Here is a 19,289-nt window from a genome sequence, read left to right on the forward strand (position 1 = left end):
TCAAGGTTTACAAGACAGCTATGCTCTTGGAGATACTGTTTTCAAAATGCTGTAATGCTACCTCTTTGAAAGCAGCCTTTGGCTGTAGAGTGCTACTATTTAACAGGTTTAACATTACTAAAAATTGAGAGGCTGATGCCATTATTAAATTTCATTCTGCACACAAGCAAACAGTTTATCATAGTCTGTTCCCAGCAATTGTAATCCAATTTTTGTTATCTTACATTGTTTAAAAAAGAGAGAGAAAGATACTGTACATCAATCTGATAAAAATTTTTAAATAACTGGTGCTTTTTTGTGATTATGTTGGTTTTATAGCAGCATTATGGAAACACGACAGGGTAACTAAAATCTGATTACGTCTAAGTCCTTGCCCATTATGTGATTATTATGAACCATGACTTCTACTGGCACATTATGAATTACATGGTCATAATACAAGGGATTTCCAATATAATTAACTGAGATTAGCAGCACTAGAGAAATCTGGGAATAATGATACAACTCCGAACAATCAGTTTTACTGTAAATGCTGCTAGCGCTGGCTTCCAGGAAACAGGACGCTGGTGGATGTAACCGTGACCTACCTGCTGGGCTTTCCTACACCTCCTTTCTCTTCCCTCCCCCTGTGACATTAATTGCAACCTTGCCAGAGTGTTCAAAACTCTCCCTTTTACTCTTTTCTTCTTATATTTTAGTGATAAAATGCAAGGCTGGCTAAGATTTTAATAAACGTCAAAGGTCTTTAGATGCTTCCTTTTGGGGGGCTCAGCCTGGAACTTGGGAAGGGCTCTGCTTTTGAAAACATAGAAACAACTACTTATCAAAGAGCAGATCCGTTTAAGACAGCTCAAGCTTGAGCGCTTAAAGGCAGAAAGTCATGAAAATCACAGATTAGTTTCAAAGATCATAGCCAAGGTCATATTATTGCTTTAGTATCTCAGGCAGGCAAGAAGTCTTTGTTTCCACAAAACCCCCAGCTTTTGGACTCTTAGCTGCTGAAGAGAAAGCCATCTGTGTCCAGAGGGGGTTGCTCGCTACTAGACCTGTCCTTTCTCATGCAGAAAGAAAAGGATTTCTACAGAGGTCCAGTGGCCATCTTCTGGCTTTAGAGAAAAAAGGGAAACAGTGCACGATGGAAATGCTGTAGGGAAAAGAGAGACTAAACCGAACCTTTTGTTTAACCAAAGGATTAAACATTTCACCCAGTAGTGCCTGGACAGCTGGGGTAGAGTGGGAACTCCCCTGACTACTGAGGTAAGAGGAGCAATTTTTTTCACTCTGTGGGGCTTAAATTTCCTCCATACATAAATACAGTTGAAGGCTTAGAGAAAAATACAAAATCACCTGAGATTTTTTTGGTTCAGTCCAGTGCCCCCCTCCTTCTATGATTTATTTATAGCTCTTAATTTTCAGATTTCACATGAAATTGCATCTCAGGATTTTTATTAAACCATACACATCCCAGGTTTGTGCTCCTTGTTCACTTTGATGTTATTACACCCAGTCAGTACAATGACAGCCTTTAATTTAGTTTGCTATGGTGATCGTACTCCTTTAACCCCATACCTCCAGTGCTGTTGAGAACTGCTCCACTGCTGCCTCGTAGTTCTTCTCCCTGTAGGAATTGCTGGCTTCCCGGAGGGTCATCTGAAGCTGTTCGTCAATGTAGGGCAAAGCACTGCTGTTAGGTGTGCTCAGAGCATCTGCTTTTTCAGAATCACGACACGCTGATTGTGTGCTTGTAGACTTGGCAAACTCGAAGGAAATCTCCTCCTCGTCGGTGTAGACCAACTCCATTTCTATGTCCATTAGGGTTTTCAGAGGAATATGAGACAGAGGTGTCGGGATTAACTGATTGCCAGTCTCTAACATTGTTTCTTCTTCTTCCACAGCTAATTTGTCGTTGTTTTCTGATTTCCTTTTACGGCTTGCTCTGTCTACATTATTACTTTGTTTTTCCTCCTTTTTCTCTGCCATTTGTGTTCTCTCCATTATATTTTCTGCTGCTCCATCCCCAAGGTGGTTTTTGAACTCCTGCAGTGCTTCTGGAATATCTGTCAACTTGTTTGCTGCTACATTTGACTCCTTACTTCTACGCATTTGCTGAGAGGTTTCATTCTTGCCATTCATGCTTATGAGATTGTTTTGGAAGTCAGTGTTGCTTTCTGATGCCGTAACTTGAGCGAAGAAAGAGTACTAGGAGAAAATGTAGAAAAGTTAAGAATACTCAAATGTTGCAAAGCCAAAAAAAGCATGCAAATGCTTTCTCTGCTATGCATATTGTAGACATGACTATGAGAGAAAACTCTTCAGTAGTTAGTACCTAGAATATCAGACTCGCTGTAATTATTTTCTCTTTCTTGTGTAAAAGTTTAAGGACCCTTAAATATTTTTGATAACGGATGTTTGTTTATGTAAAGTAATGCCAGTACACCAGTTTGTTATATCTGCAACAAGAAGGGGAAATCTGGCTTTTAATCAAAAGAAAACAACCAAAACCCTGTGGCTGATTGACTCACGTTGTATGTATGTTGTTACGGAGCACAAAAAATCACCGTGGCCTGATTTTTGAGAGCTGGTAAGCGCGGTGACCTAAGTCAGAGAAGGGTGTTCAAAAATCAGGCAGACTGGATATATTCCAGAGGGGCACGAGCTCCAAGTGGGATCCCAGCTTCCACTGCATTTGAGCCAAATTCAGATCCGGATTTGGGTTTCAAAGCTATTTCTTTTTGAACTGTCTGTAAAGGACGCGGGAGTGTTGCAGCTAAGCAGCAACCCTCTGCTAGTGGTTAACAGCCTAACTCTCAGTTCAGGGAACCAGTAGGGGATTCAAACTGGTAGAACAAGGTGCAGAATCAAGTTCATAAGCCTCTTCTGAACAGAAGTTCCCGTACAATAGGAAAGGTGACTTGATCTGCATTGTAAATTCATAATCGTGCTGAGATTCAAAGGAAATGTTGATTTTCATCTGCCTCTGCTGACTTCAGACTGAAAAGGTGGAAGGCACAGGTAATTCTTTTCTCAGTTTTTCCATCAATTATGAAAAGTTTAATTGTGAATAGCTTTAATGATGATCGTATTTCAGAATGGTTTGTTAAGCATAAGCGCTCAGCCTTTGACCTTGTGTTATTGTTCAACAGACCTCCATATGTTTAGCACCAGTTTAATGGACTTAACTACAGGTACAGATTGTACACGGGAAAGATACATAATAAATGCATTTCTGTTCAGCCAGAAACAGATTTTAAACAATAAGCAACGTGTTGGTTTTTAGTAAGGGTCCTACAGTATGCACTACTGCACTGGTAAAAGCTGCTGGAATATGTCCTGAATGCTGTGGTATGGTGAACCTTTATTGTTTAGGGCAATGGGCATTAGGCAATGGGCAGAAATTTATAGAAAGGGGTAAAGGGAAGAGGCGAAGGCATTTTAGGCCATAGGAGAAGTTGATACTGGATTCTACTGTAAATAGGGTTTCAAATCTTTGTCATGTTTCCCCCCCCCCTCCTCCTGGCTATGCTGAATTGCAGCCAGGACCATCACCAGCCCTGAAGCAGGGAACTCGTTGATTTTGACATTTGTTCGCTACCTCCAGGCTGAAAACTTTACTGTAGCAGAACTGCCTGTGGAGAAACTTATTCCTCCTTCCACGACTGCAAGAGAAGGAGCGAGAGGTGAGGGGATAATTGTGTGATTTAAGGTAATTTCAGCAGACTTTTTTCAGCAATGTGCTGAGCAATCACAACTCCTACTGAGTTCAATGGGGATGGAAAACCACTGGCCCTTCCCAGATAGTGCTCCGCACTTGTCAGAATAGAGCTCAAAGGAATCATATTTATAGCAAGCTATTTTGAATGGCAGCAGTAAAGCAGCTGGAAAAGGCTAATGTACTTGCATCTGGCAGCAATTTTACCTGTTTGTAAGACATTCAATCCCTTTTTAAAACAAACCATAGCATAGCCTAAAGATTGGAAGCCGCGTTTTTCAGTGCTGGCTTCAGCACTAGCTAATTTAGGAAATTATGATTTATCTTTGCTGTGCAGCGGAGCAGAGAGACTCCAGCCAGTCTCAGCACCAGCTGAGGGGATGAACCTGACGGTCTTGGTGCCGTGTCGTGCCAACATAACTGTCACGTATGGGACCTGCGATGTTGGTGCCATGTCGTGCCAACATAACTGTCGCGTACGGGACCTGCGATGGACCTCCCCGTGGCCCCGCAGTATATGGCTATACCATGTTCTGGAGGGGGAACACAGGACTTTCACAGCCTCTTGGGTGGGCTGTTCACCGAAGGTCCTATAGAAGTCTAGAAAATGAGATTTAAGTGTCTACATGAGAGACAAGTTTTCAGGAATTTTCCTCTGAGCAGCCGTATAGTACTGAGGAGCCCTCGAGGAGAATTAGTGGACTCTTCTCCTCACCAGAAAGCTAACAAAGGCAAAGCCCTATATCTGATGGGGGCTGATATCAGTGTGAATGGGAAATTGGCTGGACCTAACTGTTTGCCGTGAAACTGTCTTAAGAATTTTAAATTAATTTACCATGGAATAAAAAAACAGCAGAGCACAAACTGTGAAATACACACCGGTAATTCTTTAATCACTTATGGATATTTCTCTGGTGGACCAGCACCTGAAATGAACTTTGCTATATCAAGTGGATTTATACTGTTCCTATTGTATTTTTAGGTATTCAGGCTGATTAACATGACTTTGGGTTGTGCAATGGAAGCACGTTATAACTCAGGCAGGCTCATTTTAATCACTGCCTCAATAAAAAAAAAACCACTTCCACAGAAAAGCTTTTAGAAAATCATTATCTTTGTCAGTTAAGTATTTTCCCGAGACTTTGGTTAAAATGTCTGGTTTTTATTTTGGAAGCGTTTACTGTGAAATGCTTCTAATGAATCACTGTGCGAGGGAATATAGATAGACAATTTAGCGCTATCGTCAGAAGGAAACTACTCTAAATTTGTGAGCTCTTAGGAATGATCTTCCTGATCAGTCATAAGCAAGCTCAGCTTTCTGCATATTTGAGGGTTAATCTTTGCTAAGAGATGTCTGTCCATGGCACTACCAGCTGCTACAGCTAAGTATTTTTTGGCTCTGTCGGTAAGGAAACTACATCTCTTCAAATGGAGAGGCTTACGTGAAAAAAAAAAAAAAAGGCAAAAGGAACGTAAGATCATTTATCTTGCAATATCTTCTGGTTTTGTCTGTTGATTTCCCAATATATCTAAGAAAACCTTCTTGGGGAGAGTGGCCTGCCTACTAGGTAACGTAAACTTCTTTATGTGTATAATCTTATGAACCCTATTACTTATGCTTTTTGTTCTGTATCTAGTTTGATTCTGCTTTCAACACCTTCTCCTATTATCTCACATCAGATTAGAGAAGAACCTGCTGATAAATCACACTGGCCCTTTAGCTGGCACCTAGTTGTTAAATTCTTTGCCAGTTCTTTGATGAGCCCTTTTTTCTTCAGAATTTAAACTTTGATTTCAACCAAAAAGGCTTTTGCCCTTACAGTTGTGAAGTAAAACCTTTTTAAACACCAAAGACCACAGTGCTATCTTCCTGAATCTACATATAGCAAGGTAGAACCACTGGGCTACATTCAGCATTGATTTAAGTGGAGTGACAGGAGAGAGGAATTTCTTCTAGTAGTTCCCAGAGGGGATTAGGCTGCCTTGAAACTGGACCATTACATTGCTGTTACCAGCTCTTTGGGATGTGAATTCTGTGGGGCTGCGCTTCAGAAAAAGGTCTGTTTCCCAATTTTGGCGAACTCTTTCAGTAGACAGCACGAGTCGCTGTTTCTGAGGATCACATTTGCCTTTTACAGCACAGGCTATGGAGGAAGAAGGCAATTTTAGGAGAGATTCCCCAGTGTTGGCCTGCTGGATGATACCCTCGCATGGTTTGGGAGGCTAGGGGGAAGATATGGCAGCTGGGAAGCAGAAAGGGGACTCGACAGTTGTATTTCTGACTCTGAAGCAGGTTCCTTACACTGACCATTCGACAGCAGTCCAAGTGGACCCATGCTCTGACACGGAACATGCCCCATAAATGCCTTGCTAAAGCTCAGGGAAAAATCAGGCGTCAGATCTGGAGACAGCAATAATTATCCCTCCCCCCACCCTGATTAGAACTGGCAGAGCTTTCTGTTGTCACTGTTTTGTTTTGTTTTCACTTCCTCTGCAGCATAAGGTACAAGCTGCCTCGCTCAGGATGGTCTGGCTGTACCTCATCTGCTGTCCCAGAAGCTCTAGTCATTAGTGGTCCATCTGTATTTTGTGCTCTCTGCTGTGAATGTTCAACGCTGCACGGTTTCTAGAGGATAACAGCACAACATTTTTCAGCCAGAGCGTGACTGTATCTGCAACACACGTGTGTTTTGTGCAAAGATACCCCATCTGTCTTCCAGTGAGCTCACTTGTGTGCCAGCAGCCATGTAGTTGTCTTACCCTGATACCCCACCATGGCTAATTCGCCCTGCTAGAAGATACGTATAATGACAACTGCCGTATTGGTATACTACTTAGAGAGTGATGCAACTTTTCCAGAAAGTTATAGGAACCGAACTCTTTCATCTATAATAGTCTTTTTCTCCCAGAAGGCCGTTTGAAACCACAGGGCAGTCATCTGCCACAGTTCATTTCAGTGCAAATGTTGGAACAGGCAAAACTGCATCCAAAACTATGGAGCAAGTATAAGAAAATTATACCACTGGTACCTGTACAAGTGTTATCCCACTCCTTCAATGTCGTCGAGTACAGACAGAGAAATATAGTACTATAACAAAACACATCCTAAGCCCCACAACAGATAGGTCATTAGCTGCCCTCCTCTACAATAATTTCACTTATATTGAATTCCAGATATCCTGATCCATCTCTAAGGTGAGGATGCTCCAGTTTTATCACTTAAAAATGAAGAAAGATTTATCTGTATTAGATTTACAGACAGACTTTCTGAATGAGCATGTGCACTGACAACAGCTATGCTGAGATCTGAACTGGAGATTTTTCCAGTCCATCTTTCAGCGGGATGACTTTTTAAGCACTTCCTTTACTGCTGAATACCACAAAGGCTCAGACAATCTATTGATGACGAAGGTCAGCACCTTCTTAGCAGCCCATAAAGTGAGTCTCTCACAATCAGGTTTCAGACTTTTTAAGGTTCTAGCCATTTCTTTAGGCAATGAAGCAGCCTAGTTCTTTTATCTTGCTATTTTTATTGTTTGAAAGCCTCAGTCACATCTGATCTTCTTTATTTTTAGTTTTCTTTGGGGGAGAAAAAAAACCCCACCTTAATGTATCTTTTTTTTGTTCACTACTCTTATTTCTTTGTGATAGACATAAGTAATGGCTCATTCAGTGCAAAATCAGAACTCCTTACATTTTTCTTGCTGTGAATAAGGGCACACTTGCCATTATTACAGCTGCATTGTCCACATTGCTGCAGTAAAGGTTTTGTCAGCACTTCCACTCTAAACACTATTTTCACCCACTGTATTTAACCTGTTTATAAAAATAATGATAATAATAAATTGGGTTCTGGGCTGAAATTTGGCAGGTTTTCTTTGTAGTAGTTTGCAGGGATTTAACCATATTATCCTAATTGCTCTTTGAGGCTGAAACTCACATATTAATTGTTTATGTGGTGCTGAGTACAAAAAGCACTAATCTCATTAGGCTATAGACATAAGAGAAATATTAAACTGTATTAATACTTATTGTTTACAGCTATCAGATAGTTCACTAGGCACTCTTCTGCAAAGACAATAAGCTTAAGCTTACCATTGTTCAAAGTAACACAACTCCAATTCTTTCTATTGCTCACAACAGCTTATGGAAGTTAACTAAAGTTGAAGGTAAATATGACAGAAACAGAGTGTAAGAAACAAATCCTGGTTAAAATACTTAATGTGTCTTTAAGGATAATGTGCAAAAAGAAATAGGAATTACAATTAAAATAATCGAGAGAAGTTTTCACAAGATAGGTTAATAACGTGGTTGCCATTCCTTTCTTGAATAGTGCTTAAATGCAGGAATGAAAGGATGGCATGAAAATCACTGTCACGCGTCCAGGAATCCAGGAGTCTTCTATGAAATAGTTGGGCATTGACTGGGCAAAAAAGGAAAATAGATAAAGCCCTATTCCCACCAGCTTTGGACAGTCTTGAATAGTAACGGGATCTGCTTTCTCTCCCTCCTGAATCTTTTCCCTTCTTCTCTCTCTGTTTTGTCTGTTTTACCGTTCCTGCTTGCCTTTCTTGAAGTAAGGATATAGACACCCACGGTCCTATGGAGCTAGCTTGAGTGGTTTAAGAGGCTGCTTCTCCCAGCTGGTCAATACTGCCCTTCTCTTCTACTGCTGCAGATCCTAAGGCATTTCTGTGCAAATTAAAACAGCTCAGGGTAAACAGATTCACAGAGGTACCTGGGATCTGAGCTAATCCATTTCATTAGGCACTGAAGCAGGCTGGAAATATATACCGTGAGCTAGGAGTGCCCAATATGTCAGCCACGGGAAAGGGGAGAAAGAGAGGGGGATAGGCAGAACTGGGAAATTTCTGCTCTTTCTGTCTTCTCCAGCGAAAGCCCGTCATACGTATTTATTTGGTTTGTTGGCTTAGCCGAGACTGCGCGCTTTGGCACGTGACTGCCAATCTATAACCAGCACTAAGGCAATTTTTTTAAGCTTTAAGGTAGCATCTTCAAAGGCTGTAGTGCTCACCGAAATGGGTAAGCCAATCTCACAAGACAGCTAAAACGAAGCTCTTAATATTTTCCACTTCTTTGGGGCTTCTTCCCCTCCATGTATTCTTTGAATTATTATTTTAAAACTTTATGTTGTTGAGTATCACAGCAAAAGTTGACTGCCAACAATTTAACACAAAATTAAGCACCTCAGTTAACTATTGCTATAGAGATGCACAAGGATCTTATTAACAAGTTGTTTGAATAAAATTAGAGCTGTGAAAGGACAGTAGGCTAACAACTACAATTATAATTCAAAATCAGGAAGGAACCATTATCTCCCTAGCAGCATATCTGAGGACAGTGAGGCAAAGCAAATACAGAAAAGCATTGGTGATCATAACCTGGAAGAAGGAAAAGGGAGATTCAGTACATAGTGAGGGCTCAGGATATGTGGTTGGTAACTAGTGCGAGTAAGGAAAAATTGGAGAGAGAGAAATTGAGGATGTTTTCTGCATATGCTTTTTAGGCACTGTGTAACTGTCTTCCTTACACTCCCTCCTAGTGAAATACTTCCTCTAAAAGTGTGGGAGAAAAATACTGAGAGACAAAAGAGACAGCAGGGAAAGCATTTCAGCTCTGCGTAATGATGTCATCCTATTAGCACAAAGCCCTGCATTGTCAATTAGGAAAAAAAGGTCAACGCTGTGTCTGACGGGGATGTGAAGCCTGGCCAGCCTTCCTCGATTGGATTCAGCAGCTCAGCACTGCGGGAGCAGAGCAGTTCATTTTCATAGCTAAAGGGCTACTGAGAGGAAAGAGGGAGAGAAAACGGAAATTTTAAAATGGTAAAGGTTTCTACAGCAGGCTCCTGAAAGTGGAGTTGTGAGAACAAATAATTCCTCTGTGTGAGGAACAAGGATGTATGTGTGTGCCTAAGGTATAAACAGACCAGTGAGCTTAGGGTAATCCCTAAATGAAAAGGAATGCAAAGATTGGTCCTACAACTGAGACGTTGTGCTGAAAAAGCTTGAGATTTTTTTTCTTTTTTTTTTGGTACTGCAATATTTCCTAATTCTGTTGGGAAGACAAGAAAGCAATTTTTGAAGAGATTACAAAGCAAACGTCCAAGTGTCCTACTTGCTCTCATTCTGAAGGAGATGAAGAACTATTGATTTTCTGAAAAGATTGCTTTGAAATGGTGGGAGCTAAGTACTTGTAAAGAAGGAGTGCAGAGGGGCAAAGTTTGGTTTAGGAAGGTTGCCGCAGACCGTGCTATGGGCTTGATTAGGTCTGCCACCATGCTATTAAGAGGTCTGCATCTCAGAACTGCTCTGGGCAGCCCTGCCTGCAGGATGAGGTAGGAATTCAATGAGAGCTCACAGTACAGAGAGAACTCTCTTTCACTTCACAGAATAATCGCATTCCTATGGGACCAGGCCCTAGGAAAGCCCCAACCTAAAGGAGACATTAGCAGACCTCTAACGACTTCCATTACCTATTGTGCAGTACACAAAACATATCAGCTGTCAGATCCCCAGCAAAGAAGGTGCCTGACACCTTGCAGGGCACTTAGATCAAACACATAGCAAGAGAGATGTGGCTGAGGATACAGATACAGATCCTTTTCTTGCTCTAGTTACACCAGACAAACAGGTTACCATGACTGAACCCAACTCTAGTTGCCGGTCACCCGCCCCAAGGTGGGTGTCTCCTTACAGTCCCCTCAATTCTGCTCATTAACTCATGTTAATCGAAAAGAGATGTGTTAGATGAGAGCTACCATTTCATCTGTTGGTGTTTCTCTTCACCAAATGCAAAACTCTGCGGCTACCCCTTGTGATATTTTATATGGTAAAAAGTTAGCTGCAACATCCAAGCTCCTGACTAGGACCACCCCACTTGAACAAAGACAACTTTGGTAGCGGTCCTTCCTTTCGGTTACACTGTGTCACTAGAATGAAGTTGGGGCGTGCAGAAACTTGGCAAATCGGTGCTAGAGCTTCCTAAGTCACTAATTTTATTGGACACTTAGTAAGAAATCTAATATCTTTCTTTCTTTGCCTAATTCTTTGCTCTAGTAATAACACAAAAAACCTCCCCAAATCAAAGTTAACCCAAAGGAGCAACAGGGAGAAAAGGAATGCATGAGAATGGGAAGAAAAGGAAGTCAGCAAGTAGGGCTCTGAGAAACTAAGAAAAGGTTTAAAAAGGTCATCACATCAAAATGCAAAGTGAATTTTAGTGGGCTGAGGGGCTGTCTTCCTTCTGAATGTCCTTCCATATTGCTTCACTTCCCCGTAGAGGGAATCTCCCTATATAGATGTCATTAACTGAAATTCCTTTTTCTCACCTTTTATTGTTGTGGCTTTTATTTCTTTGGTGCTGTTGTTCTTTATGACTGTTGTATCTGATTTCCAATGTAAGAGTAGTAAATGGAAGAAAAAGTGTAAAAAACAGTAGAGTACAATGCAGGGTGAGGGAACAAGGGAGCAGAGAGCGGATGCTGGCAAGTCCCTCCCGCTCTTCTCACAATAAGGATGCTCTTGCAGTAGGTCTGTGGAGACCACAGCCGAAATGGGAAATCTTAAAGACCTAGTCCACATCTCCCACTGGTATAAATTAACATTGATCTGTCCCAAAGATTTGAGCAAGCCTGGAAAGATGGAAGCTAATGAACCTTTTGACTACAAATGGGTTCCTACCATCAGAAATTCATCTTTGTGAGGAAGACTATGCAAAAGATATACCTCTATATCTCAGCAAACAAAACTAAGTTCTCTTTTGCCAAGTTAGCTACCACATTTCTATGGCCCCAGCAGTACAATTTGTCTTGAAGCTTCTGCTCAAGTGACCCTTAAAGGCAGTTTTGAAATTCTTCTGCTTGGGTTATGGAGGCTAATAAAGCGTCTGATATCTGGTGGGAGGGCACTGAAGCATTCATGCATATGCAATCATATGCACGTCTATAACCTGAGATTTTTCTGATGCCATGAAAAGAAATGCTGAACTACTGGTGCTTAATTATCTCAAACTTTCAGAGCTGTTTCCAGACTCGGGTATCCCTGCAGTGAGTGATGGTTAAACAGGATGTTTATAAAAACCCCAAACGAGGTGGAGAGGTTTGTTTCCAAACCAACAAGGCTTTTTATTTACCTTCAACAAGCTGTCTTAACAATTACTGCTTACTGAAGGTAAGGGCTAACCTGAAACCTAGAGCTGGCTTTATTGAGTGGATTATACATAGAGCAGTGGAAACTGTGGCGTGCACAGGAGCAAAAAGAGGGAGGAAGTTTTCTGGTGGCAATAAAACCTGTTGAAATAGCCAAAGCATCATCATCAGGGACTAATCTGGTTTGGAGTCTGCTTGATTAAAAATAAGAAGCAATAATTTTCTTATGGCTCCATAATTCAATTGAATAAGTTGGTTTGTTATCTAATACTACTCTGTCATACAGAATGATCTGTATGTTGAAAGCCCTGTTCAGGCATAAACTAATTAGTTTTTCATGGCATAACCAGTCCTGTGAAGTGCTGTGCTTCTACAATGTAGGAGAAATTGAGGAAACAGAATAACCCACAGGGTGAGTCTGAATTTCCCATTAGATATGTAATTAAATATTATGAGTTGCACTGGGACTCAGAGATATTAAACGAGTTAGCCATAGATGTGCATCGTTCCCTCTTTGGCTCCTAATTCAGAGCACAATGGTGGCAGCTATCGTTGACCCATCCTCTAGACTCCTCTTCATACCACCACTACAGTTGCCTTATATTAATGGTATACCTCCAAGGGATTCATCTTAGATACAGTATTTCTGCAGTAATGCTAGACAGAATGAGGCAAAATTCAGGGGTCGGAATATACGATAAAGCATTTGGATAGTTTATCGATCCACCTCCTTATTTCACTAGCCGCTTTAGCAAATACTCAAGGTATGCTTATTCCATTTCTCACAGTGTGGAATAGTGAACTTTAAATATTCCTAGGCAAAAAAAAAGCCTGGGAGGAAGGAAAAAGAGAGAGGTGGAAAGATAAAAAATTTACATGACACCAGGTGAAGCACATGTCAGTAATCAGGGGATTATATTAATTAAAAAGATATCTTAATACTTTCCAAAGTCATCATTACAAACCTAGAAAATTTAGAGTTAGGATTTCTGGAGGTTTTTTTAACCTGTGTATTATAACTATGCATTTCACCCTAATTGCTTTGTAATTTGACATGCAATGGTTTAATAGTGGCAGCTGAAGCAAATCCACTAACAACTGAGAGCTAAAGCACGCTCAGATGAGAGCTCCTGACAGGCAGAGCTTCAATTCAGCAACTCTGTACAGGCAATAGAGCTGTAACATAAAAGTTAGCGGGAGAGAAAAGGTTGTGAAAAAGGACTGGCTGAAATAGCTCAGATTAACATTCAAGGCAGTTCTTTGACAGGTTTTAGTTTCTTAGGATGGCTTTTGGTTTTAATTTCTTCTTTTAGCTTGGTGTCTTCACTTACCGGTGAAGAAATTGCCTTTTGTGCAATTATTTTAATCTCTGTGAATGTTTATTACCTCTACTGCATTATTTTTGTCAATATGAATTTTAACCTTGAAGTGCTACAAGAACAGCAGGGAAATTTTTCTTCCTTCCCTTGATGAATAGAAAGGTACATGGGACAAGTTCTAAAGGTACAAATTTCCCATTCAGGATGCGCGAATGAACCTGGTCTTTTGACATGCTTATATGTAATGACACAAAGCTGTAAGAGCAGTGACAGCCAAGGGAAATCCAGTGGCAGTTGTGAGCCCCTGAAAAAACAGCAAAAAAATCAGATCCAGCGGTTAATTCTAACATGTTTTTGTTCATTTTATTAAATGTGTGTTTGGTTCTTGCCTTTATTTCCTATAAACTACACTGGGACTGGAGCCAATGCTGTCACAGACTAACGCTGATTCTGTAGCCCATGCTTTTGTAACCTTTAAGTTATACTACTCTAATGTTTTATTTTATGACCTTCCTGAGGAAATTCTGCAAAGCTCCAATGGATGCAAGATATTGCAACCTGAATATTAACTTGTAATAAGGTGACCGAACATGTTACATCAGTTGAAAGGGAATTATATCAGTTCCTTTTATCCAGTTGATTTTGCCGGGAGAAACTTGAAGCGTTTGGTATGGTTACACCTGGGATGCAAACATCATGTTACGAACTTTGCCGTTAGTGGAGATCTTCCAAGGTGTTCTCCTAGCTCTGAAATTTAGATGTAAAGAGGAGCAGGGGTTTACAATTGCTTTTGTGTCCTGAGTACAGGTCACTTTCAGGCAGTAACTGAATCTATTGAATTAACAGGCTATTGTACATTCAGATTTGGGAGGTGAATGATGATGCTTTGCTGCTTTGTATCATCTGTTATTGTAAATCTCCCTGGGAACTGTTCTTCTGAAGGTCTTACAAGGTGGCTATGAAAGACTGAGTGATGTGACTTATTCACGTTGGGTTTAAGTTACGTGTAAAGCTTTGTTTCAAAATTATTTAAAATTGTTTTTACCTAATATCAACCTGTCCGTGAAGGAACTGACAAGAACCAAGGTGCCAGTTATCCTCCCCAGACTCGAAGGTTAGGATACGGGGTGAGGATGGTGGCAAATCCCTTCGGGATTACCAAAATCTGGGTTTAGCCAGGGCCCAGCACTCTGCCGCTGTGATTCGTTCCTGTCACCCTCTGTCTGTCATGAAAAAGGAAGCATAAGGGTGGGTGCTGGACTTGCACCTTCCTCCAAACCTGCCTGCAAGCCCCATGACAGATGAACATTTTGAGGCGGCAGCCCACGAGTCCCTCAGCTCCTGCCCCGGGGCGTAAATATCTTTTTAAATAGCAGAAGCACGAAGATGCTTTTGTACACCCGTATACCTAACTGTGAAGTGTCTTTCCTCCTTTTTGATGCTGTGTTTTCTTCTTGACTGTTACCGCCTTAATGTTGACCAACCCTGAACCGTTCATTTTGAAAAAAACCCTCAGTATTTCCTGCTGTCAGAGTGACTCTGGTTTGCAGAAGGCAGTAAATTCCAGGTTTTTCATTTGTGAGGCTAAGTAAAGCCATTAAAGCTTTAACCCTCAGTTATTACTAGCAAGGCATCATTTCAGAGGATGCTGGAATTAAGCTAATAAATAAGTAAGAGAAAAAAAAAACCACAACAGAAAGCTAAAGGCAGGGACTTTGAGAAGGGCCTGCTTTGCATCCTGGCTTCTGTGAATTCTTACTGCAGCTGCTCTTGCAGCTGCATTATTTTCAACATCAATCTGGGCGATGCTATGTAATAGCCTCGTTACAGAGGGACTAAAGAGCTAACGGAATCCTAAAATCTTCAGACTTTTTATAAAATTTACATTCTGAAATACCATATTTAAGCTATTTTTCAATGTTTGAATTTAAATGGGCACAATTAGAGTTGATTTTTATTTTGTTTTTCAACTGGTAGTTATTACATTGAGCAAGTATTCCTCGCGGTCACGGTCCTGCAAACACACACATGCAGCATCTTAATTTTATAGGAGTGAGTAGTCTCGCAGAGTCGCATAACATTAGACATGCAAACAAGCAGTTACAGAACTAGGGCTTATATTTATGATGAAGAAATGTGGAATACAGCACAACATTTTATATTGAATTTTCTGCATATCCTTTCAAAACAGTAATGATACGTGGAGTTTCCTCGTTGTTGGCCTTACCATTTCAATCAGTTGGTAAATGCCCTAATGACTTTGTTAGAGCAAAGACAAATCAATGCAAAACACTTTATAAAGGACTCACTTTTACACGTGTCTGGAGATTGCCCAGAAAATGTGTCAGTAGTCACATTTGAATACTATTACCACAGTATCTCATCTATATTTCCTAAATAGCTTTGCGAGCTTGGATATGGATATCCTGGCAATACCACCAATTTGCAGAGATATAACTAAGGAGCTTTTAAGGAGTAGGCACCCTAAAGGGGACATATCTAATAAAATATGTTTTGTATTATTGATTCTATTGTGATTTATTAGAATTTATTAGATTAATTAGATTTATTAGAATAAATTAGAATTTATTGATTCTAATGTAATGCATTACAGTATTATAATTCCTAAAACCAGTGCAAGTACAAAATGAGCAGTATGGCCACCTGAAATACAACAGACCTCATCTTATTTAGCAGGCTGCTTACAACTCGGCTTCTAGAAGGTGTGCAATTAGATGACAATCTCAGTGTTACTTTAAAAAAATTTCCCTAGCCTTCATGGCTGCAGGAAAAAGCTTGGAAATATAACTCAAGTATCATGTAAAGACTCAGGAAATAAAAGGAAAGAAGTCAAAGAATGTATTTGTAAAAATAAAATAAATAAATACCATTTTTATCTAGCTAGATGTTCCTGGTTGCCTGCCTGAGGATGTATAATGTTTAAGGTTAGCAATACTGAATGACAGAAGGAGGTTTTTATTGGTTAGGTACTGTAATAAGAGCAACTTCCCCCCCCCCCCCCCATTCTAATTATACTTTACATGCATATTTCTGGTAAGTGTGGGCACATCATGTGATTTCTGTGCTTCATGGAGCTAATAAGACTTCACTTCTTTTCAGTGCTGCATGGATCAATTTACTAATATTTGTGAAACACAGAGGAATTAGAATGATGAACGTCCTATAAATAAATAAATGTATCTCCATTCATTAGCCAGGCAAGCTCTGTTTTGTTTCAAGAAGTGATTACTGAAAACGCTTTACCATGTATTTTATCAGCAAACAAGATGACATTAAGTGGCAATATGTTAAAATTAGTTGCCTGCCATTCTTTTAACTTTACTGGAAAAAAGTTACATTTTCTTTTCAGATTGTATTTCCCCAAGTATAAAACAGATGCATTTGGATAAATAGATTTGGAACATATTATTAAATTAAATGAAGAAAAGGAAACATAATGCAATAAAATCCAAGTATCTGAAAAAAAAAAAAATTCTTTTCACAGGCCTGGAGCGGAAATTTAATGTTCCTTCTCTACTTTATCCTAGTATGAGGATGACAGGTATTCTATCATCTTCCAAAGTACCATCTGAGATGCCACTTCTGATCTGAACAAAAATGGGTGTCCATTCATGGAGAACCTATTTCAAAATCCAGTTAAATGTATTAAATCTGTTTCTACACTAAGCACATTGTTTGTGCTTAGTACATTTATTACTATTATTACAATAAAATTAAATGGTGCCATGTGAGGTCAGGTTCCTATTACACTTCTACATATCCATTGTAAAAGACTTTTTTAAATAGACCAGGCAGAGGAAAGAAATATCCTTTCTGGTAAAATGGGGATACAGAAATGAGGGACAGAGAAGTGAATCCTACTCAGAGACAGACATATAGGAGGTTTCCTCCCACCTTGGACCACTGGAGGAGGTATATTCATGCTCCTCAGGACCTGAGCTCCACTGATGTACGTGATTAAAAAAAAAAAAAAAGCTACAACAGGTTTAGAAAAGGGTTTTAAGTAAGGTGCTTATTCATTTGTCAAGAGACTAAATTGCTGAACACGCTTAAATCAGAGTAACTTGTTAACCTTACTTTCTAAAGAAATTCTGCAAATGTACTTAAAAAATGCAGTAAAATATGAAATCTCCGCTGCTTCTAACCCAGGCAAATAAACCTTGTAACTGTAGGGCACAAAACAGAGCTGATGGAGGAAGACGGACAGGAGTTACGTTCACAACTTGCAACACTGCAAGGGTTCAACAAGCATTTTGGAATAGAGTCGGAAATGGCATAAACCCCACAGAGAACAGTCTCATCCCAGTGCCGAGCTATCCTCTCAGGCACCGAGGACTAAAGAATCCCATGACCAGAGGGAGAGAAGTGAGTAAGAAACACAAAGCAAAATCAGCACAATTAATCAAGTAACTATGATACAAAATCTCAAAACAGAACAAATGTGCCATGTTGCTAAAAAACGTTGTTTTGCAGATAAATGAATATTTTCAAGCCAGGCTTTTTTTTTTTTTTTTTTTTTCCCCCAGTAGCTTCAGCCCTGTTGCTTCCTCTGCACGTTTGCTCCCCCAGGTACAACTTAGATATGGCATCTAAATTTCCCCACTTTAGCTATGCAGTTGAGGTGAAACCTAGACAAATGAATCACTGCATCCTATCCGCGCTTACTGATCTTTTGGCTCAGTAGCGCAGAGCAGAGCAAAACGATTATGGGGAAAAGTGCGGCAGGGCTAAAGCAACAAAAGGGGGAAAAAAATAAAATAGAAATGCCTAGGGATTCAGTAAGAGGGGAGAAGCATTGAAGATCTGAGGAGGGAATAGAGAAATAAAGGAAGATGATAGGAGCGTGAAACATGTAGTTGGATGATGAGTAGGACTAATGAAACCGAGTTTGAGGGCCTTTGTAGCCGGCCTCTCTGGTGTCTAACAACGTGCAAGCTCTGATCGAAGCTTTCCCTGCGGTTGGAGTATTCACAGTGTCTCTCCCTCGTGTGAATTTTCCTAGTGTCTATTCAGGGGTTGTTGATGATGCAGTAATTTGAAGATAGGATCCAGGGAGATCCAGATAAACAATAATTAAGTCTTTTTCCTCAAAAAAAAAAAAAAAAAAAAAAAGGAGAAGGCCCTTCTCCACCTGAAGGCTTCAAGGCTGATTTTTTTAAAACTTAAATGACTAATGGGAGAGGAAAAAACCTCTGGATGGAGAGAGACTGGAGAGGGGCTGAGATGAGTGCCAAAAAAGATCCGTATTGCCAGATGAGATCCCTGAGTGGAGATGGCTGAGACGTAAAGCGGTTGATATTAGGTGGTAGAAAGAAACAAGGGGTTTTGGGTAGGTGGGAGAGGAGATGATTGGAAGAAACCCATCGCGCTCTCTGGAAAGTCCTGAGGCTGGACCATAAATTTGGGTGAGGCGAATTAAAAGAAAAGCTGCTCCCTCGTTAGTCCCGCCCCGTTAAGCCTGAAGGCAGTAGAGGCGGAGGTGTGGGTCTCCTCTGCCATGGCCGGGAGCCCTCTGCTCCCTCACGGGACTACCCCCTCTGCAAGCCCCAAAGCTACAGCCAGCTCGGGCAAAGCAAACTCTGAATACCCCGTTATCCTCAAAGGGAAACCTGCCACATGCGATAACCCAGGTCCCACCTCGACCCCTTCTGTGCACGGCACAGACAGGCAGCTTTCTCCCTTACCGGCCAGGCCTCTGTCTGCTGCTGGCAGCTCCAGCGCCGGGCGGAATGTTCGAACGACAACATTCCAGGTGTCCTTGGAGACCCCACCACTGGCGTCCCCCACCCCCCACGTCCTACCTGCCTGCTGTCCCTGCCATCCCTGCAACTTCGCCGCCCCGCATCCCCCCGCATCCTCGGTTTTTCCACGGCCTTACCGCCCGATGTCCCCACCACCTCTGTGCCTCCACCACCCTGTTGCCCTGCCTCTGGCCCCACCACCCGGTGTCCCCTACATCCTTGGCACTCTCCCCCCCTCGCCACCACCCTGTGTCCCCCACGCCGTCAGCATCTCCACGTGCCCACCACCCCTCGTCCCCGGCCACCGCGCTGCCTCCCGCCACCCCTCC

The 19,289-nt window shown here is 41.1% G+C and overlaps 1 protein-coding gene across 1 annotated transcript in view; it reads right to left on the reverse strand.

The window, feature by feature from the left end:
- SPATA16 (spermatogenesis associated 16) overlaps positions 1-18,912 on the reverse strand; it is a 97,416-nt gene extending 78,504 nt beyond the window's left edge. Inside the window, exons 1-2 of the mRNA XM_075033198.1 lie at positions 18,904-18,912; positions 1,570-2,199 (exon numbers count right to left, since the gene is read on the reverse strand). Of these exons, the coding sequence (XP_074889299.1) occupies positions 1,570-2,133 (564 nt within the window). The 5' untranslated portion in view covers positions 2,134-2,199; positions 18,904-18,912. The remainder of the gene's footprint in view (positions 1-1,569; positions 2,200-18,903) is intronic.
- Between the last annotated feature and the right edge of the window lie 377 nt (positions 18,913-19,289).

This window comes from Buteo buteo, chromosome 7, assembly GCF_964188355.1.
Source record: "Buteo buteo chromosome 7, bButBut1.hap1.1, whole genome shotgun sequence".
Taxonomy (NCBI): Eukaryota; Metazoa; Chordata; class Aves; order Accipitriformes; family Accipitridae; genus Buteo; species Buteo buteo.